This window comes from Cinclus cinclus, chromosome 4, assembly GCF_963662255.1.
Source record: "Cinclus cinclus chromosome 4, bCinCin1.1, whole genome shotgun sequence".
Lineage (NCBI taxonomy): Eukaryota > Metazoa > Chordata > Aves > Passeriformes > Cinclidae > Cinclus > Cinclus cinclus.
This window is the reverse complement of record NC_085049.1, coordinates 30,576,490-30,599,512: the sequence shown is the minus strand read 5'-3', so window position 1 is coordinate 30,599,512 and position 23,023 is coordinate 30,576,490. Positions and strand designations below refer to the sequence as shown.

The following is a 23,023-nucleotide window of genomic DNA, read 5'->3' as shown; positions in this document are numbered from 1 at the left end:
TTCAATGTGCCACCATTCAAAAAATACGCTTTTGGAAGCATCCAGATGCCTTGACTGTCACCTGGATAAATTTTGATACTTCTTCTCATGTACTCAGTTTTTGCAAAGAGTTAAGAAATTAGTCCCTATGATATTTTATATTACTTATAATTAAATTATTCTTATAATTTAAAAAATTCAAACTGGTGCTCAGCTCAGAGCATTATATTGTTCCTATTAAATCAGATGTCTCTGTAATTTGTATGCCATCCATTGTTGTAAGGATGACACAGATGTAACACAGATGTATCTGTGTATCTGAATCAAATAATGTGTGTTCTGCATGACTGCTTTATTTAGATCCCTAATTTGAAAATCATTTTTATTCATCTCTAAATGCTTGCGTGAGGTCAAATTTCTTGATAATATTCGTAGTTAAGAGTGGGCTTTTTAACTTTCTATGTGACTTCTTTAAAATAGAAATTTAGTAAATGAACAATTTCCACTTAATTTCTCTGCTAAAGTGACACTTAGAAGATTCATTGTAAGCAGTAACTGTGGATAGCCAGGTGAGGAATGAGATGTAGTATTGTTTGATAAAGGCAGGTAATAGGCACAGTGTAGGAGTTCAGGTAAACACCAGCACACAGATACCTCCTGAGCTGCAGCTGTTTCCTTAAACCTCTTCTGTATACCCTTCAGACTAATACTAATGACTGTGTATATATTGACAGGTTTCCTTTGACCTTACTAATGAATACACTAGCGGGTTAAGTAAGCAGGAGCAGTAGGAGAACCAGAGCAGCCCTGTATTTCTGGAAGGTCCAAGCATAATGAAACCTCATCATCACAGGCCAATATACAGTCCTGGAGTTTTTTGGGTACCCAGCACCTAGGAATGGCTGGGGCAGGAAGCTAACTAAGCATCCATCCTTTTGCTAGGGACTGCATCAACCAACCAATCTCAGACTGTGCTGTCCTAAGCATAGGTCCTTGTATAGTCTCATAGGTCCTTTTGTAGCCTTCATGTGCTATTAAGATCCTACAGGTTTTGCTGTACACTCAGTAGTGTGTGCAAATGTGTTATTTACCCACAAGCAGTAAACTTTTGATTGTGAGAGTAACACCTTAAATACTTACTGGAAATAGTACATGCTTTGTTCTTATAATTTCTTGTGTTTCAGAGTGTACATCAGTGAGGTACAGGAATCCTGAAACTATTTTATTTGTGCTAATTATACCTTTAGAGCACAGGCAGAACACAAAAACCAGGTTAATGAATGGGAGTGCTGCTAGGTCACCTCTGAGCTGCTGCTGCCTCATTAGAGGAGCAATGTCAAAGGAGATGCATACCTCTCTTGGAGGTAATTGCCAGCTGCAAGGGAGTTTCTTCATTCTAGTTCTTCTTTACCATGTAGTTTGGCCTTATTGTTTAGGTATCTCTTAATGCAGCTTGCAGACACGGACAATTTCTTAACATTCTTGTAACAGCAATATCAAAGATTTGCTGAAATGCCAAGCCTATTTTCAGTTAAAAATAGAGGATTAAAGAACTGGAAACTAAAAGATCAACCTCTTTGGATGTTTCAGCACAAGTTAATGAGGTGTTTGTCAGTGTTTCATGTTAATATGAGTTTAAATGGTAATTGCATTTCAGAATAATTTAAACATTGGGATTCTCTTGGTCAGGTTTCTGTGGTGAGTATATAAGCAGAGGGGACAGGCTAGTAAGTGCACTTTGATACGTCTGTGTTGTTTTCTGGGCAAGATTGGAGGTAATTTTCACTGCATTTTGTTCAGTCATGTTAGGATTAGTTGTTGATTAGTTGCTGTTTTCCAGAGGCCAAGGATGGTTAGCTAGCCTTCTGCAGATAGTGTCCTTCTAACAGGAGTGCTAAATGTGGAGAGATCTCTGTGTAAAACAAACATGTTTTAAAAGGGTTTGGGTTTGTCCAAGGACCAGCTGAGGGTTTTTATGGATTTAGGAAATAGCCATCTGCTTCTTTTTTGACAATTCCTTTTCAGAATTCCCTGTTCTGTCTGATCCACGTATGCAACCTCTTCTCTTACCAGCCTATCTACCTCAGCCTAAAAATGCGTAGCTCACGTAGTGTCAGGCTGACATTTGTGGATCCTATATCTGGGCAGGCTTTTACTAGCTGAGTTTGGATGAGCCTTTCACAGCCACAGTGAAAAGGCAAGCTCTAAATTCTGTCAAACATCTGAAAATCTGTTCCAATGGAGTATCAGAATTTGTTCTTTGGTTAGTGAAGCTACGTCTTACCAGAGAAGAGAGAGGAGTGAAGGCTGCAGTTCGAATTATACCACTTTGCTGAAGGCAACTGAAAGATGATTTAGGCTGCAGTTTCTGACTGAGTGTTACATGCATGTGTACCCTGGGGATATACTGCAATGAACCAGTAAGCACAGGTGAAAACTGAAGTGCTGAACTCAAGCCTTAAACCAAAATGTACCTGCTTAAAAGTCTCTTGCTTATTGTCCAGTATACAGCAGTGAATGTTTGAAACGAGGTCATACACTGTGGTTTTATGTAAAGAGGATTTTCCATGTATAAGAAACATAAAAAATACAATGTCTGTTTTTTTAGAGTTGATGTGGTTACTGTTGAGCAAAATTTAACCCTGTGGATATGGTATGTATATTGACTTATTTCTAGGCAAGAAAATACATCGAATCTCTTCCACATATGCCTCAGCAGGATTTGAAAGCAGTGTTTCGTGGTGCCAATCCGTTAGGTAAGAAAGTCAGATAAAATTTTTCACTAACAGGAACTCAAGCATTCCTTATGTTTCTTGCTGTATGATCCCATATAATAATAATCAGACCAGTGAGAAAAGTGTCACATAGCCTTTCATCCTGGGACTGTTTTCCCTTCATGAGGCCTACATCTTTTTATTTCTGATGGAGATTACAGGAACCTCCTAAAGGGAAATGGTTCATGGATGAAAAGCAAAAGCCAGCTATATGTAGCAGAAATAAATAAAAATGTCATGGGGTCCAGATTAGAGACATCACTTCTGGCTCAGGAAGGCCAGGAGCTGTAAATTGCTGGCAAGCAGAGAAGTATACCAGGAAGTATAGCTGTTTGAATGACCCTTTGGAGTATTATTTCCTGGGAATATACGAGCCATTGTTAGACACAGGATACAGGGCTAAGGCAGACCTTTGATCTGATTTTGTATAATAGTTTTTCTGTTTAATCAATTGGTTTTGCCTGTGCAAAAGAGATGTTTCTGTGAACTTCTTATTGTGATATAAAAAGGAGACACTTGAGTCATCAGAGTCATCTCACTGCATCTCACCAGGTTAGTTCCATCAAGTATACATTATAGGGCAGTATTGTGAGTTAAAATGCTTTGAATTCATTTTGTGTATTAACACAAATTTTATTCTCCAAGTAGTTTGGAACACTTCCATGCTAAAAATATGGGATTTTTTTGCCTGAAATGCATGAGAGCATGCTATGTATTAATAGCATAAAGGCAAATTAATGTCAATGCTTATATGAAAAAATAGTATTTGAAATAGTTATGATAAAATTTTCATTAAAAACCAATTTCAGACATGCAAATATCTCTCATTTCTAGTATACTTCAAATGTCAACTTCAAACATTTTGTTTATGCTGGGTCCTGTGAAGTTGCTTTGGGGTTTTCATCTGATCATTGCATTGGTGCAGCTTATTAGAAGTGTAATCTCACACTTAATTATTCACAAGTTGCTTAGCTTGGTTCTGATCACTGCAAATTTAAGCACAAGATGCACAACACAGGATTATTACCTCAAAAGCATACGTGGGTCTTTTTAGAATTAAGTCCTTGGATACCTGAAGAGGTGAATCAGATCCCTAGTTGGCTATACTGAATCTTTGTGCATACCACAAGCAAACCAGAAGCTCCCTTCAGCTGTCTTTTGTACTCACAGTACAAAATCTTCAAAACTTACTTGTAACGTTGCCTAAATTTTGCCCATAATATTAATTGTGTTTAAGGTGAGCAAGAAGTATGTAAACAGTTGTCTTTGATTTCCTTATGGTCTCTTCTGGCTTTGAACTGCATTTCTGGTTTTTGCCTTAGCTGTAGATCTTCTTGAGAAGATGCTTATTTTAGACAGCGATAAAAGGATCACTGCCTCGGAAGCGCTTGCACATCCCTACTTTGTACAGTATCACGATCCAGATGATGAACCTGAGGCTGAGCTGTACGACGAGTCCATAGAGAACAAGGAGCGAACCATAGATGAATGGAAAGGTATCAGAACTGCATGCACTAGTTAAAACATGTAGCAAAAGAAAACCTTACTTAAATAACAGTTTTCCTTCATTTTTAGACAGAGAAATTTGAATTTTTAAGCCTCGGCCAAAAAAGATAAGTTCATAGGTGTGGTTGTGGGAGTGGACAGGCAGAAAGGCTTACATTTCCTCTCTGGATTTTGCCTACTGTGCCCCTTCTATCATCTCCTTCCTAGACTCCCTGTACCAGTGAAAGCTTAACTAAAAGCTGATGCTAGCTACCAGGTAATCACATTCAGTTTTGCTTTTATTTTTCTAGGTCACATCCCCAGCTGAAGTAACTGTCCTGGGGCAAGTGACACTACTTTGGGATTCTGGCCTAGTTCTGACCAGAACCAGAAAGAATATTATCCACATAGATGTCTATTTTGTTAATAATCCTTTATATAGCAAAGAAATTAGGATTAATAAGTACCATGTTATTGGTTCTGTTTGAGATGATAGTTGATAATTTTACTTGGGAGTGACACCCCAAAACCTTTCTTAGATAAATACTGCAACAACCTTCCATGCTTGCAACACAATCGTATTGCACTGCAGTATCACGGAAGTAAGGTGGCTCAACATTAGATTACAAGTACACTGAAAAGTACAGTCCAATTTCGCCACTGTCTAATGAGGACATATTGCTCTTAAAATTCCTTAGTAGAGATTTTAAATTGAGAATAATGCTGTAGAAAACTGATTGTTTATGTTTATCAATAAAGGTCTTTCACTGGCTTAAGATTAAATATGTCTTCTATAAAATGTTCTTTTGTTTCTGTTTGCATGTTCTGTAACTTTTATTCAGGAAAGATTCGATAAAAATGTATTATCATAGTTGTTAGGTTTATGATGAAGAATACTCTCATGTCTTAATCATGCCCATTCACTTGTGCCATGTTTTATCCTGGGCATTACAGGGGAGAAAGCTGACTGTCTACAGCAAATGTATCTTAAAGAAAGATAATAGTGGGGTCATGGCTCTCTCTACAATAAATCAACCTTCTAGAGCCCTGGAAAGGCTTTTGTAGTAGCTGAGTGTGTCTGTCCAAACAAGGAGGATTGACTGGCATTGCTTACTCCTTACATATGCTCTCCTTTGCAAAACCTGGCAGTGTACAGCACCTCCCATACATCTTGTTTGTTGAGAGCTGTGTTCATTTGCTGCTGGTCTTAGGACTGGATGATTTTTTTTTCTGCTGCTTTTTCAGTTGCCTGAGTCTTTAACAGGAAAGTTTAACAATTTCTGAGTGATGAAATGGATTTCTGTTTGTGATGAAACTTCATTGAAATTATTTCAGGAACAATCTTAGCTTAACAGCTTAACACTTTCTAAACTGAAATGAGGACATGAAGGTGAATTCTCTTGGAAGGGCTGTATTATATTATTTATCATTGCATTTATCATGTATCATTTTTTATATCATTGACCTTGACAGAATTACAGGTCAAATTCCCTCTTTATTCAGATTTAAAAAAAGGCCTGAGACAAAAATCTCCAAACTTGCACAGCAGGTTTGCTGCTTTTCCTTCTTCCCTCTGGCCATATTTGTATCTTTGGGAATAAACCTTTTATTTTCAAGTACAGCATGCGCCACATTTAAGTAAGAGGACATAAAGCATAGATGACATAGTGTTGATGAAATATTGACCCAGTTTCTGAAGATGTCGATGGCATGTTTCTGCTCTTTTTCTGTTCAAGTTAAAAATCAGTGGTGCCTGATCTCAAGGGACTGAGCACCAAAGTAAAATGAGATTTCAGACACTTTGTCGTACACATCATGCACTTCAGAGTTTTCTTGGCCTCCACTGCACATTACTGAGGCTTGCAGCCCAAGCTCATAGATTTCTTATTGATGTGTTTAATCAGTTAAATATTTCAAAATTTTTAGAGGCCAAGAGTATGCTATTCAAAGTTGAATGCTATACATTCTCTCCTTAGATGTTGCTCCAGTTGCACGTATCTCTGCTGAGTAGGTGCAGTGAGAACTGGGTAAAGAACTTCATAAACATGAACATATTCTGGTGAGAATAATTTCTAATACAGTTCCAGGTGTCTGATTTGTGAGGACACTGGCTTCTCCAAGTTCAGTCAGCTGTAGCTCCTCCCTGGCTGCCTGTAATTTTACAGGATAGTCATAAGTCAGTCACTCAAAGTCACCTAACAAATCCTCTGATGCCTGGAGCCCTGCACACAGAATTTCCTTCAGAAAAATCCCTCACTGGAACTGGCTCACATATCACTGGTACAGTGGTACAGCATAACACAACCAAAGCATAAGCAAGATTCAGTCCCAAGATTTTTTACATACTTTTTAGAGGAGGCCTAGGTATGCTTGCAGGCATAGCAGCTGTCTCAGACAGAGTTACTTAATAAACAAGCTAATAGGCATGAGTTTGATATGACTTAAACATCACTCTTTGGAAAACAAAACCTTATGTAAAATTTCCTGATGAAAGCTGTTACATGCTTCTAAGAGAAAAAGAAAATTTTTGTCAGAGTACCTTAAAATTAAGTTAAGTCAACTACAGTAAAACACAAACACAAAAAAAAAAAAAAAACAGGATTAGCACAGAATTGCAAATATATAATTGAAGGCAACTGACTGAGAGATGATAAAGAATGTTCTCCATAGTTAGAAGTGTACATTTTAACTTAAATTTTACATTAAAGATTCCATTTTCCATTACTTATTGTCTTTTATTACATCATTTTGGCAGGTCATCTGACAGCATAATTGATGTTTTTATTTCAGGGCCTGTGTGTTTTAGTAATTAGTTGAAGGGGACAGTCATGTTGTACAATAACAGTATTTGTGAGTCTTATTTGTAATCTGAGGTTAAGAGGAGGATTCCTAGCAAATTCAGTCTACTTTTGGATCTGGATGCTCAAAAAGCTGGAAATACAAACTATAAGTCACATGTATCTGTGGAACTGTTTTGTCTGGAATATTTTTCTTTTGAAGAAAATATCACCTAAGTCTTCTCTTTTCTTTACAACCCCTCTACAGAACTTACCTATGAAGAAGTGAATAGCTTTAAACCACCTGACTTAAAAATGGACAGCCTGGAGATAGAACAGTGAATACAGGCAGCTCTGTGTTGCCTTGCTGCACTAAGAAGACTGTTAAAATAGAACCATACAATTTAACCTGTGGTCAGACATAGCTTTTGCTATCCAAAGATGTTGAAGGAGATGTGGAAAAACAGATGCATTAAACAGAAGCCAGATGTTTTCTGTTTTGGGGGGGTGGGGGTTGCCTTGTAATATGAATGTATTCCCAACTCACTAAGGGTGGTAAAGAACTGCTTCATTCTGACAAAATTATGCACTGAGTTCTGTCAAGCTGTGTGTTCTGCATGTTTCATTTTATCAGTTGTATTGCCAAAATAAAGGTGACCTTTTAAATTAATTTTAAAATTGAACATTTAAAGCATGAATGTATACAAACATAAACAAGAAGTCCATACAAGCAGTCCTTTTTTTTTTTTGCTGGCATTTTATCTGTCTGTTTTTGTACTATTTATAGATAGTGCCTTTATGAAGAGAGGGCATGGTAGTGAGATAGACAGAATATGCATATGTAGTCATATCTGTGGTGGTCTTACACATGTACTGGATGTCTCTCAAGCAATCTTAACACCAGTTGAAAGTCAGTAAAAATAAATCTTTTTCTTCTCTTGCCATTCAAGTGTCTGATCTCATTATTTCCCACATGTATTTTTTAATCTCTACAATACCCATTTGTGAGACAGCTTTACTTCCTGATGGTATTCCTCACCATGCCATTGCTGGACTGTTGGTGAATTTACCTGGGTTTACAGGAAGGTGCTGTGAAGCTACTGCAGCAGAGCTCTGTAGACTTCTGCAAGCTTCAGCAAAGGCTGTCACAGATGGCAAGGCAGGAGTGCTTAGTTCAGTTTACAGCTTTAAATTAAATATTCCACAGTGTCCTATTTTCCTTCAAAAAAATCTTTGGGAAAGTAATCTAATAATGGCCATTGGAACACATGACAAAACAAAGAGATTCAAGAATTCGACACACTCTCATTGGAATTTCTACTTAAGCAAAATTTTAAAGGTTTTCCAACTCTGAAAAGTTGGAAAAATAAATTAAAAATTGCAGGACACATCAGATACAGAGATTTTTTTTTTTTAAAGAATTCAATTTATCTGATTCCTCCATTATGCTGTATATTGGAATGTAATTGTAATGGGAACATCCTTTTGGCACAAGGCCTCTTGTATTGTATTGGCTGTGTCTTTCTACACACTTGTGATTCACAGCTGTTTAATGTTTAATTTGGGTCTTGTTCTTGCTCTGTCAGAGTCTTATTTTGGAGGTAGCTTTTTATAATATTTAGGTTTTCTGAAATTTTTGTCCTTAATATTAAATTGTATAGCAGTTATATAAGGTTATGGATTCTACTGCATTTACTTTCCTCTGTATCTTTTCTATGTAAAAAGAAAGTTCTTTTCTAAATAAACAGATTTAAAAACAAAAAATCAAGTCCAAGAACTTTGATTTTTTTTTTCAGTAATAGAAATAAATAGGCATTCTATCTAGAAAATACACTTCTAATTTGTGAACTAAGTGATAGACTGTTTTGGTAATGTTGACCAGTTATCCAGTACTTGCATCCAATGAAATGCAGCCACTTGTATTCAAGTTTCCCCAGGGTATGTTAATCTGAAAGTAAATGCCTGCATGGATTTCTTGTGACTCTGTTGAACTGTTGTCAGCCATCATTACTTTGGCTTCCTGCAAACCTGGATGTGGCCCCTAATGATCATGCAATGACTGAATGTCATGCTGACTAAAATAGGTGAAAAGGTTCTAAATCTTTAAACTATTTGTCTGGCTACATATTGAAAATATTCACTCAGTTATGTCTTAAACTTTTTTTAAAATTTGTTTGTTTGCCAGTTAAAAGTAGCTCAGTGCTTTATTTTCTCTGAAATCTGATATTGAGCTTATAAGCCTATTTGGCAGCTCCATTTCAGCTGGAAGGGCAAGGTGAAGAGATTTCACAAGAACTTTTTGTGTCTGACAACAATTGATTTATTATGGGGTTTGTCCCTTCATTTGTTAAATCTGATTTCCTGGCTCTGAGGGTGGCCATTGTCAAATGCTTCAAAAGATGTGTAAAACTGGTTGCCATAGCTCTGCTACTTGAGGTAGAAAATGTTTTATGTTGCTTCCAAAATTTGTTCTTCCAGCAACTCTGGATGTTCCTCTGAATATTTTCTCTGACATTCAGAGATGCGATTTTTTTCAAGGAGATAAATTATGTAGGAAGAATATGGTCATAGCCACATTTAAACTAATCAAAGGTGACAGTAATGGGCAACAATAGCTCAGCACTTTTTAATGAATTACCATCAAAACCTGTAAATCATCTCATTTTAATGTCAAGAAAAACACTAGGGAGAGAGACATCTTTTTCCTAGATGCGCAAAATGAAGGCAATTACTTAGACCTCAAAAACCAGTAATTAAAGTATTTTTCTAAAGCAGGTAATCAGCTCCCTTGTGGCAATCCAACGTGAGACTACAATTTGATATCTTTATCAGTTTACAACAGCAGGAGAGGGTAATTGGAAAGCCAGTACCCCAATGGGACAGAAAGGTGGAAGGCTTAGCACTTACATGCTTATCATTTGAACACAGATGGAAGAACACATTTATCAACCAACTCAAACAGGCAGATGGAGGTAAATACAGAGGAGTGAGGACTTTGTCAGGCTAGGTGAGGCAAATGGCTTAAAAGTAAATTTTAAAGTGTAAGTAAATATAAAGCTTTTATAAAAATGTATTTGCTAAAAATATCTTCAATGAAGGCATTGATTACATGGCCCAAATGTTATTTGCAAAACTTGTGGTGCCTGCTTAAACAGTGGGGATTTAATCTGACAGCACTCTTCCTTCCCCTAGCACAGTCATGCCTTTGAAGGTGCTCTTTTCATTGCATGTATGCTTGAGGAGTGCAGTGTAGGTTTTAGCCCACACTAAATTAGGGTACTCACATCCCTTGAGTACTCTCATCCCTGGCCACCTGCAAAGCACAGAGGGAGCACGGCTGGGCTTTGTCATGGAGGAGGCGGCTCAGGCGTCCAGTGGGGAGAACACAGCTGTCCAAGGGCTTTCTCTGGTCAATTACTGACATCGTTAGCAATTTACTTTTAATCTGAATTTATCTAATTTCAGCTTTCAGTCACAAGAGCTTGTTATTTGTCCACCTAGTGAATTGAAATAACTTCTAGTATTTATCTCACTCTATAATCAGGGTTAGTGCAACACCAAGTCTAGTAATTTTATCATCACTGGCAGCAAAAGGTCCTGCAAAAGGAAAATCTTTTGCACTCATCTCAGTCTTCTGACATGCCTAAGTATACACTACACTTTAAGAATCTGCATTTTTATTTTTTAAGCTCTTTACCTCATCAGCACTGAAACACAGCAATGGAAATTGATACAACACAGCCAAAACAGACAGGAATAAAAAACTTCTTTAATCTACAATAGACCAATGGAAAGGAAAACCAAGGATGGTTTAGAGGAAAAGCAGTGTTTTAGGGGATATCATGTGCCACACCCTGAAGATACAAAGTGGCTACTTGAGTCTGAAATAGCAGGGTTACTAATAAGTTTGAAAATGTATAAAGGAGAAAAAATAGGAAATTAGGTAATCAATACTGATATATAAAAAAAATACATCATTATCAATAGGTAGAATCATTATTTAGACAGCACTGTTGCAGAGTTCCAGGTCGTGCTCTTGGTGGTTTTTTGGTATGGTGTACCAGATGAAAGGAGGGAAGGAGGGTCAGTATGCTGCAGGATCGAACACAGTGAGCTCATCATAAGGGTCAAGAGGACAACAACCCTTTCAAGGACAAAATGTTGGCAGCAATAGAAACTTTGGCAGAGATGGGAAGCAGTCAATACAAAAGTTCCTTCCTTCCTTCCTTTCTTCCTGTCACATGTGCTCCTGGATCATAACAAGGAAGCAAACCTTCACTTTGCCCACTCTTGGGACTTGGTCAAAGGTGAGTCTATCCAAAAAGGTACCAGACTGAGCTGCCAGCACAAATTACTTAACTATCCTTTGCTACATCTCTAAAATACTGACTTGGCCCAAGAATCCCTGACAGATGAGCAGTGGTAAAGATTTAGCTCTCATGAAAAGAGAATCGCATTGTAAATTGGGTAAACTATGTCTTTTGTTAGCAGCAGAAAGGGATTCAACCTTGACAAGATCAGTCTCCTTAGGAAGGAATTAATAGCAACACTTACATTTGCTTTAAAAGCAGCTGCTTTTTTCTCACACATTGCTCCTACTGCTGCTAGTGTTTATGGATGCAAACACTGGTCCTTAGAAAATCAGCGCACTTGCACAAATGAAAGTACCAAGTGTCATTAATTTATGAGTCTGGGTAAGGGGTTTTAAGGCACTAGTACCAAGAGATTTAGAAAGCCACATTAGTGTTGCTGCCACTGCCCTTCTTTCTGCTCTAAAATATTGAACTGATATGCCTAAAAGGGTCTAAGTCTTCACAAGGAGGGAATATATTGTGAGCTTTCTATGTGAACACTGATCTTCCAACCAATCTGACACTTAATCCATTAGAGCAGAAATTTCTGCATAATGAGTGAAACTCTTCAATTAGGCTTTAATCTTGCAGATGTACAAATGCTTCATTTTGCATTCCTATGGTCCCTCAGCTCCAATTATTGTCACAAATTAAGATGTGCACCATAGCATAGAGGTTTTAGCCAGCCCTTTTAGGTTTCAATTTGATCACAAGTAATACTGAACACAGTAGAAATACTGAATCACAGTGGCAGTGCTGAGACAACTATTCACTAAATCTGCCATAACTGGCAGCCTCCACTGAGTAATACTTTGTTCCTTATAGAATAATATCCTGTGGTTTAGCACTCAGATAACATATGCCTATTTTATATTAGAGCCTGATTGCTCAAATCAGGAACCCATAGTTTAATTATATTCTGTGCAAAAATTACATACAGTATTCCTGCCCAGCTCTCTCATTAGGTTGAGGTGGAAACAAAGAAAACTAAGACAGCATTGAAAAGGATGGGAAAGATGGGGATAAGAACAGCATGATTGTTTTGGGTGGTTTAAACAGGAGATGTGCACAACTATGCAGTGACAAACGAGTAAAGATCTCCATCAGTGATATTTGTTAATGCTCTTTTCATATGATTTTTGCACTGAAGTTGGGAAACTCTTGAAGAGTTCTTTTTTGCTCTGTAGACTATAGCATCTCATACTGCAACACTCTGTGATAGTTTAAAAATTAAACTCCTTCAGTCTATTGTAGGAGAGGACCTTTTGGTGGATTCTGAGGAGAAAAGGTTAGGAGAGTATTAAAAGTAGTTGATTTATACATAGGTGTCTACTACTCCCTTGTAGGAACCAGCGTCTCTTCCTCCACCAACCTCCAGCAAGCAGGGACAATGAGGTAGTGCATAGCTACTTAGTGAGTTCTCACTTGACCTCTTGAGAAAATGAAAACTTAAAATTTTAATTATTTTTTGAAATACAAAACACTTAAGTGGTGGAGATTTATTCCTTTTTGCTGATGGCTGAGTGACCTTGCAACATGGCAAGGCCCCCAGGAGGGCTCCATGTCACAGAAACTAGAACTGAAACGCCCAGGTCATGGGGCAGAGAGACAAAATCAGAAAAGTTGCAAAGTAGTTGGCAGTGACTCCAGTGGGGAAGGGTGGGGACCAAATAACACAAGAGCATTTTCCGATTAAAACTGAGATTTTTTTAAATTACTATTTTTAAAGCTTTACTTCTTGTTGTAATAAATAGAATGAACTTGCTTCCTCCATGACAACAGTCTAAGCAGACAAGCACAGAGTATTTTTTGAAGGTGGGGTTATAGAAAGCTTGCTGAAAATAATAGTGTTCTAGGAATCAGCTTTTAACAATTCAGCAAGATTTTATGTTTATTGACATTTATGGTATGTTTTACACAGCCAAATTATTCATATGTGAATTAGTGTATCAAGAATAAAATGATCATATGAAAGATACACATAAACAGGCAGAAAGGTGGGAAGGTATTTGATTTTTCACAGGACTTTGTATGACCTCCTTTCCTGCCTGTTATCAGTGCCTGGACTGGAAATCAGGTGTCAGTCCCCTCTCCCTGCTCGCACTGATGCACTCCTGCAGCCAGGGCCCAAAGCTCACCCACAGTTCAATTCCTGACAAACAAGGCTGTGCCATCCCCATGTGACAGATTGTGGTGAGCAGCTTTGCCATCAAACTCTCTCACCAGACTTCATACATGTAGGATTTCTCAGGAAAACATGGTTAGATTTCTCACTGCTTGCTTGTAGAGCTTCTGCTCCAGCACCAAAGCTTCACCTCCAGGCTGGAGGGAAATTGAGCTCTCAGTTCCCAGAGGGGTTAGAAAGAGCACTGTACCCATCCCATCTACCTCATATGCTTTGCAGCTGATGGCAACCGTCCAGCACATCAAAAGTTGTCTCTTTAAAAAAAACCTATCACATTCTGATACCTCTTAAATCTTCCCTTTATGGATAAGCATTAGGAAAGTGCAATTTTTGCACCATTAATGCATTTATTATTTTTGTTAATGATGTCTGAAGAAGATCCCTTTTTTCTATTAACTTTACAATAGACATATATCAGAAGCAGAAACATCTAACATTCCTTTTTTAATCCATCATGTCAAGCACACATTGTCCAGAATAAGACATGGCTGTAGCATCTATTAGTCCCCTTGCAAGAACCTGTATTTGGGGTATCACCATGTATCCAGCTGAGCCCAGCAGGATAAAGAGACTCATGCAGTTTGTGGCACTGCTCTAAGATCTACCAGCTGTGGATAGAGCCAAGTTTCTTGCCTCATTTCCTTCATAGACGTTTTGAATGATTTATTAGACAAAGCTTCCCTTGTGAAAACAGTGCTTATTTCCTAGCCTTTTCATTAAGTTCAGCAGTCCATCTCCTCTATGTGTGACCTGGTGGGGAAAGCTGGTCTTACATTTGACCTACGTGGCTACTTCATCCATCTATTGCAAAGTATGCCTAAATACTTACTTGGAGGGAAAACATGGGAAAACCAGCAGTGGATAATTTCATCAATTTAAAATGTTTTTTAAAAGTTGCTCTGTAATATTGTCAGCTTCTGCACAAGAGTGACTTTGACTTGATGCCAAGTTAGTACTTTTATCTACTGTATCAAAATCATCTAATTTCTGCCTTGATAAAAAGCAAGCAGCAAAAAAGTATCACTTTGTCACAACTGGATAAAGGAAAACTAAGTGAGGGATGACAAGAAGAACTAGTCTTCTCTGTATTTGAAACATGTACAATGGCCATTAACAGTAATTTAACTAATGGACTAGTTCAAGAGGGAGCTGCTCTATCCTTCACCTTACCTGTACCAGATATCACACCAGTCAACATCTGAATGGCAAACAGCATAGAAGGGATGTCAGAAATTTAAAAAAAAAAAATCTCCTGGGGCAGTGAATTCTTAAAAGTAAACATCCGCTATTGATGTAACAGTTCTCACAAGCCTCATGTTAATTGCTAAATGTCAGAAGGTTGCTCTCCATGGTCACTAAACCAGAGATTCCAGCAGGAGAGCAGCACTGGAACAAGGGGCTGGTGGCTCGAAGGTTGTGTTCTTCCGGTACCCCGGGAGGAGCAAGGGCAGGGTGGCTCTTCCACATCTGGTAGTCAGGCACCAAAAGGGCTGAGCCCCTGGCAACTACCAAAAGGGCACTGGGAGCCATGAAACTTATCCAGGTTACCCCTTTAGAACTAAACCACAAATTGAACTCTGGTGACAGCAAATCTGAATTATCTAACCTTAGCAACATTGCTCAGGGGTGATGTCAAACAAAACAAAGGCTTTACCAGACCCTGAAGAACAAGAATTTTAATTATATTCACGCATAAAACTATTTTAAACCAGGTGTTTTCCTTACACGTGTTGCTGGCCCAGGACCATTTATCACAGAGCTACAGGGAAGGTTGCTCTTGTCCGTACTCCAGAACTGCAATCATTTCAAGTCACTGCTGCAACAGCTCCATTCCAGTTCACTTTAGTTTGCTCTGAGCACCTGAACCAAGTGTGTGCTGTTTTTTATTTAACTACATGAAGTATTGTTGTAACTTGTGATGTGACCCTCGATGACCTGCTCAGCTGGTCGTTTTAGGGCTGAAGCCATACAAAAGCTCGCTTTTGGACTCCTAGCTCTACCAGCTCTCGTACTCTTTAACACTTTGATGCACCAGCCGATAGCACCTCACCGAAACCTGAGCACAGAAGCAAAACGGGCCCCGGGTGAGAGGTCACACCATGGCGGGGAAGATTCGGCCGGGAGGGGTTTGGTCCCCACTGCAAGGACTCGCACGGACTGCGAGAGCCTGGGCACCTGCCTCCCCGCCCGGGAACGCTCCGCCGCCCCGGGACACCGCGCCCTTCGCGCCTCAGCTTCGGCAGAGCACAGCCCCAGACGCCCGGGCTGGAGTGGGGGGAAGGCGCTGCCGGGCCGGTACCGATCCCGGTGCGGATCCCGGTGCCGATCCCCGGGCCGGTTCCCCGGGGAGCCGAGCGGCGGGCGGTGCTGCCGGCGGGGCTGCGCGGGGCGGGCGCGGGCGGCGCCGCTCGCTCAGGCCCAGCCCCTCGGCGCAGCCCGGCTCGCCGGCGCTGGCCGCTCCCGCTCCCCCGGCCCGGGCTCTTTGTCGGCGCGTGCCGGCGGGGGTCGGCAGCGCCATGTCCTCCCCCAAGAATGGCTTCTACCGGCAGGAGATCACCAAGACCCTCTGGGAAGTGCGGGACCGCTACCGGGACCTGCAGCCGGTGGGGTCTGGCGCCTACGGAGCCGTGTGGTGAGCGAGGCGGCGGGGTCAGCCCGGGGGCGGCCGGCGGGGGCGGCGGCCTCAGTCCCGGCCCGGGGGATGCTGCCGGGCCCGGCCCTCTGGCGTGTCGCTCCCTGCCAACTTTTCCCGGTTGTTGTCCGGAGCCGGGCTGGCCCCGCCCGGTGCCGCCGGCCCCTCGGGGCAGAGGGGCGGCCCCGCTGTTCACCTGGCCGCCCCGAGCCGAGCCGTTGCGGCGGGGGGAGCCGCCCGCGCGTGTTCCGTCCCTGGAGCGAGCGGAGCCCGGAGCGCTGCCCCAGCCCTGCCCGGCCAGCGCTGCCCGCGGCTGCCGAGCCCGACCTGCGGCACTCCGGATCGGCAGCGTCCCTGAGGCCCGGGGTGTTGTAGCCCTTGGAGCGGGCCCCTTGGTTTGGCTCTGCGTTGGTGGCGGGTTTGGGCGTTTTGTGGGGGTTTTTGTCTTATTTTTGGTTTAGGGATTTTTTTTTTTTTCCCACTCCGCAGATGTTCCTCTTTAAAGCTTTTGATAATTGTCTATATTTCATCCCAGTCTGGCAGGCTTTTAAACGAACGAAATGAGCGTGACTGCTGGCGGAGATGCTCTGGGGAGGTGATCTCCCCCGTGGCACGGGCGGCTGCGGGCCGAGGGAGGGCACGGCAGCTTGGGGCAGCATGCAGCCCCAGCCCAGTGCTGGCCGCGTTTGCTAGGGTTTGCAGACTAGCTCCGGTCCTTGCTCACCAAATTATTTCTTTTCCCTAAAAGCTCAGCCGTCGATGGAAGAAGTGGTACCAAAGTGGCCATTAAGAAATTGTACCGCCCGTTTCAGTCGGAGCTCTTTGCCAAACGAGCTTACCGAGAGCTGCGTCTCCTGAAACACATGAAGCATGAAAACGTGAGTTGAGTCATTAGTTCAAAACCACAGATTAGGCACTCTAAATCAAAGAAAATATGTAGATTTGGACAAGGCAGATGTGTAGCTGCGTGGAATTCTGGAATCTTTCAGCCTGTTTTTTTGTCTGCCTGTCCTACAAACACCAGTTCACACAAACTAGAATATCCTGTGGGAAGCATCACTTAATTTCCATGTAGGAAAGATTGGGTGGGGAAGGTTAGGACCACAATGTAATTTGCTCAGTGCTAGTGAGAGGAATTAAAGACCAGAAATTACAGTCTCCATTGCTGTGTTACTTTGAGTTGCAGGAGCGCAGGTCTGTGTTGGGTCTCCAGCATCTTCCGTTTTCTTTTTTTTATTCTCCTGAATTTGCATGAAGATGCACACATGCATATCTTTGGGGAGGGTTTAGCATTTTTCTCTTTATCATTCATGAAGCATTTGAACCTTTCAGGCCGATATTAGTGGGAAACAGGAAAAGTCCATAAATTACTAAAGAAATTGCTTTACTGTGAAGCAAAGAATAGGTAATAGAGCTCTGCACATAATTCCCATGTAACATGAAGAACAGTTGTAGGAAGGAGTGTTGAAAGTGTGATTGAGAGAAAGGTTAATGGTCCCAGTACTGCTTAGGGATTTTAAGAAAAAAATAAGTTTGTGCAAAAACAGTTTTTATGGAGTCAAAGCATGGATTCTAGGTAAGAAGAGTCCCAGGGTGGGCTCGGAGGGTCACAGTAGTAATTTCAAGTGCTGTTCATGAAGAATGCATATGGGATAAAAAACCCTTAAAGTTTGGAGGGAGTTGTTAAAATGCTGCTTAAGAACGTAGTTTAAAATGTTACTTGATGTGGAAGATTAGGGCACAGCCCTATTTAGAGGGCCTTCACAAAAAGCTGAGAGATCAAAAGTGAGGATCTGAAGAAGTGGTAATATCTAGTCAGTGCCATTTAATGTTACAGTACTAATATTGTGAGTATCAACTAGGTTTGTTTGAGGAATAATTTGTGGGCTATCCTGACAGTCCAGAAGGAAAAAGAACTTTATGTAGGCTTAAGAAACTGTCTGCTTGTTTTAATCTAAATCTTTTAGTCTGATTACTTCAAAGTAACTGCCTCATAACCACTGCTGCATATGTTTAAGGGTTAATGTTTGCAGGAAACTTCTGTGTATGGGCTTTAATACTCTCAGCATTTTCTTTGCCGAACATTTGGGAGCAGAGCAGCCTGTGCAGTTGCCAAGATCCTAACTGTGTCTAGAATTTTGAGATTATTTTACTTCCATTTCCCAGAATAATCTGTTGGGTAGCATTTTCCATTCCTAGCAGGTTTCATGGAGTGTATGCCCTTCAGAATAATACTCCAGAACTCCACAGTGGTCTCAATTGGTAATTAAAGAGTCCAGAAGAAAATGCTCAGTGGGGAACCTGAGCACAATCTGTACAAGTTACAAATCAATATATATGACGGAAGGGAATGATTTACAATCTTAGCAAACACTTTGGGCCACAGAAAGAAGATGTTTATGTACTAAGGAAAAGTTTTAAAATTACTTACGGCATCTACTCATTAGAGAACTGAGACTGAATAAATGATCCTGCAGAGACTGGAGACAGAAGCTGACTGTTCTCCCCATCTGCGATGAGACTGACATGGCACTTCAGCCATCAAGACAATTCCTGTCTGCCACCCCAGCCTCACCCTCTTCTGTCAGTCATGTTGGCCATGGTGAATTAAAAGCAGCAGCAATGCCTTTTAGGATTTTCGGTTCCTGAGCTGATCTCAAGGGTACACCTTTAGCTGCTCCACCCATCCAAAATTAAACCAGAATGGCAGTACTGCTCCTCACCATGGTTTTCAGCCTGACCCCTTTGACACATGGCCATTCTGTCAAAGAGCTTCTTTTTGCCTATTTCGTAGAAACATACAACCACAGAATGGCTTGTATTGAAAGGGAGATGAAAGATCATCTAATTCCAGCCCTTCTGTGGGCAGGGACACCTTTCACTAAATCAGGTTGCTCAGAACCCCATCCAACCCGACCTTGAACACTTCCAGGGATGGGGCATCCACAGCTTCTCTGGGCAACCTGTTCCAGTGTCTTATTACCCTCACAGGAAACACTTTCTTCTGTTTATTGGGTAGTTAAAATTGCATCCAATTCACACTTCTTACCTGTTTTTGTTTCAAAATTACTTCTGTAATCACGAGGAATTTTGATGTCGGCTTTTATGGAAAGTGTGATGTTGTATTTGTTTCATTATGATTACCTCTCAATGGATCATCTCTGCTCCTTGTAGCTTTCAGGGAGTTTTTGTGTTAAGCATGCAGCCATACATTATCACAGTTTATTTAACCTTATGCTGTATTCAGAATGACAGAAGAAATTGTAAATGGTCTGACACATTGCGTTAAAAATAGCAGCTCTGCTCCTCCATTAAAATAGCAGAAGATACCATTAACCCTGTGTCTCAGTGATATAATGCATCAGCACGTCAGTGAAGAAAAATGGAGGAAAACTACTGCTTGATACCCTTGATGACCTCCATTATATCTTGGAGGAATATGCTCATCTTTTTTTATGTAGAAAGGTTGTAGGATGACCAGAAGTCCTATAGAAGCAAATATAGGAGTAATTTTACTGAATTTTTATTGGATTTATATTTTACTTTGTAGGGAAGCTAAGTCACAGGTCAGTTTTCTTGTCTAGGCATTTTCAGGAGGAGTTGACTGGTTGCTGGCATACCATTTTTCATTAGACCTTTGTTCTCTGTGAAATCTCTCAAGTAAATGTAGTGAGGCCTATTTCTATATAGACAGTTTAGTGAGGAATGTTCCTGTATAAGCTGCGCAGACCTGGTCACATGGGACTTCTCATCAGCCCTTTGCAAACAAATCCAAAGGAGTGTTGAGGGCCAAGGGACAGAGGCTATGTTTGAAGAGGATGAGACTTGTCTGTTAAGAGACAAATCAGTCTTTAATGGCACAGGTATGCTTTTGTTTGTTTGTTTGTTTGTTTGTTTGTTTGTTAGGCCTTTTCATTTGAGAGGACATGGGATATTTCCCAAATTTTATAAGCTGTTTCTACTACTAAAGAAGCAGTCTAACCCAGATCAATTCCTAAGACATTGACAAAAAGAAAAGTTTGTTTCCAGTGGGATAAGCTGCTGGATTACTCTGTAGCTGCGTAAGTAGCTTGCATATGGAAGGGCATGATACGGAATTTGGGAATAAATACATCTAAGGCTGAACGAAGAAAGCACTTCTTAGGGTTGTTTTTCTCCTTTATTTAATCATGCTAGTTTGTAGTATTCATCCTACTACAGCCTTAACAGCTCTTGATTATTTCTTTACCATCTGCTGAATCTTGTACAGAGGAACAGTCTTTTTACCCTTAGGAAATATTTTCCAGTAGTGATGCTTCTGTTCTGTGTTTCTGTCTATTTTGAATTCATTTGAAATGAGGACCATTAAAATTTATCTATTATGGCTCTGGCTTAATACCAAAAGCAGTGAAAATATGGCCAGTGTGGTAACTTTGGCCCTGGCCTTAGCTTTCAGACATTTGCCTAGCTCTATATTTGTGTATTCTTCTGCAGTTAACGGAGGTGCCTGTGTATGCGGAGTGAAACCCAGACAAATAAGTAGAGGTGCAGAACTTCTAGTTTCTTTTGGCAGATAATGTGGATTTTCTTACACATTTGGACTGTAAGTGATATGTTGATACCCACTTTTGTTGAAACAAGTGTGCAGTTGTTTGCAGTGGTCCAGCCCTGGTGCTCTCCTCACCTCCAGTTTGTTAGGAGTTTTCAAACAGGAATGTGGAATAGCTGGCAAGGGGAGATGTCACTGGAGAGAGGAAGAGAAGAGCAATGGCTCATGCTGGTGGCTCGTGTCAGAACAGAGTGTGAATTTTATCAAAGTGTGGTGTTTGTACACATATATATATACACCTATGTGTACATATAGGCACCCATGGGAATTCTGACACAGTTCTACCAATTAAAGTCTGAATGTGTTTCTGCCGTAAAATTTCTGACAAATGCCCGTTAAACATTTCTTGGGTCAGTTAATATTCTACAGATGTTTTTCCTTCCTGGAAACTCTGTATGTAAGAGGCCACTGCAGTATTTGTTTAAAGGTACTCTGTATTATGCTCTCATTCATTGCTCAGAGTGGAAATTATTCTCTGGTGTATTCCCACATCTGAAGACCAGTGTGTGTTTTGCATTATGAGAAGCATGTAGCTTTTTTTTCCACTTTGGAAGGAATTGGATGTCCAACAGACACCAAATTATCTGTCTCTCTACAGTTACATTTCTGAGAATGATACACTTACAGGTTGGCTGCTTTTTAATTCTGTTTTGGTTTTTGTTTTGAAAAAATGTTGAGCTTTTTATTTTCACCTACAGTGTCAGCCAGGGAAGGAATTAGTTCCAGAGAAAATAGTTGGTCATGCTGTGTTCTTGCTTGAGAGAAATCTTAAGTCTGTTGCCTTCTGCAGTTTGTCTAGCCTGACATGAGCAGTGGTAAGCAACAGCATCTGCAGTATAGAAAATCAGACCAACAAGGGAGTTGTAGATGAGTGATGTCTTAATCGATGAGAGCATGCTCACTGTGTTAGAAGTTTCCTGCAGCAAGTCCTGCAGGACTGCACCAGCTAAAAATTCACATTCTTTGGGTACATATATGCCAGTAAAGTGCCTGTATATCCTGTCTGGAAATGGCAAATTTCCTTTATGGTCCTTATGTGTGGGCTGCTAGGGGGGTCCATGGAGATTCAATGCTCTGACCCAGGAAGCTGTCAACCTTCCCAGAGAGAGGGTCCCTCAAGGGGATGCCTTCCAAGGGGGTCTTCTGGCAGGTCTCTTAGCTGCTGGATATACCTCAGCAAGCTGTGGCCTGTGGCCACAAATGATCAGCTCTCAGTGAGATTAGCTCTGTGATTTCAGCTCTGCTTGTGATGCTACCCCAAGCCAACTCAGGGACAGAGAGACAGAAGTGTTGTATGGCAATTCCACAGATACTCCTTTGTTATCCAGCAGCTCTGTGAGGGGGACCAGGGACGACAGCCCCCCCTGAAGAACTGGGGGAAAAACTGGGGTTTTTATGGGGGAAAGCAAGGGTGGTACCAAGGGGGAATGACCAATGGGTTACACAAAGGACTAGCATGAGTACTTGGGCATGGTGGGATCACTGAACCCTTTGGGGATAGCTCACCATGATAAGAAAAGATGTGCCAACCTAAGGAGCATCCTTCCAGGAGGGCTGAGATAAGCTAATCAGAGCCCACTCAATGGACATTCCATTCAAGGGACATGCCTCCAGAGCAAGGCTGCAGGCAGAGCTGTGGCAGGCCTATGGGCCTCCATACTTAGGAAATCAAAACCACAGTTATAACTGGACAGTCTATTGTCTGTTGTAAGGGAGAAACATTTCTACCTGCTTTTCAGCAGGATGAAAGCTTAGCACATCTAGGGAGCTAACAGGACACTGGAGGAATTTTATTTTGGTACTCAGTAAATCAGCATGGGGGTATCTGTTGCTATTTCTGCCTATTTTCCTAACTTGACTAACAGGTGATTTATGTAGGCTGGGCTTCAGCTGATAGCCATTTATTCACACCCAGCTTTGGGTACTGATAAAGCAGACTGATGAGATTTTTCTGTGAAATGAAAATAAGAAAAGCAGCACTGAAATCCAGACTTTCCCTTTTGATTGCCATCCAGTGTAGAGATGAAGATGAGTCTGTCTGCAGGATTTCAATCTGTCCAGCGCTACATATTAATTCTTTGAAGGGAGAGTGTGATGATGCTCATGGGTATGGCTTGTGAGTGCCAGTGTGCTGACTGGCAGGAGAAAAGAAAAGGAGGTCTTGCAGGCATCCCTCATCTCTGTGAGGAGGAAAGGTGACTGTGGTACAAGCCTCGGCATGAATAGTAAAAATTTTAAAAAGATTGAAAGT

At 40.9% G+C, this 23,023-nt stretch overlaps 2 protein-coding genes across 3 annotated transcripts in view; both read left to right on the top strand.

Moving 5' to 3' along the window:
• The window catches only part of MAPK11 (mitogen-activated protein kinase 11), a 29,704-nt gene extending 22,347 nt beyond the window's left edge, over nt 1-7,357 (top strand). Inside the window, exons 10-12 of the mRNA XM_062491027.1 lie at nt 2,657-2,735; nt 4,076-4,249; nt 7,284-7,357. Of these exons, the coding sequence (XP_062347011.1) occupies nt 2,657-2,735; nt 4,076-4,249; nt 7,284-7,357 (327 nt within the window). The remainder of the gene's footprint in view (nt 1-2,656; nt 2,736-4,075; nt 4,250-7,283) is intronic.
• Nucleotides 7,358-16,023: 8,666 nt separating this feature from the next.
• MAPK12 (mitogen-activated protein kinase 12) overlaps nt 16,024-23,023 on the top strand; it is a 33,723-nt gene continuing 26,723 nt past the window's right edge. For both annotated transcript variants that reach the window (XM_062491911.1, XM_062491910.1), the window contains exons 1-2: nt 16,024-16,184; nt 16,933-17,062. In XM_062491911.1, coding sequence (XP_062347895.1) covers nt 16,069-16,184; nt 16,933-17,062 — 246 coding nt within the window. In that variant the 5' untranslated portion in view covers nt 16,024-16,068. The remainder of the gene's footprint in view (nt 16,185-16,932; nt 17,063-23,023) is intronic.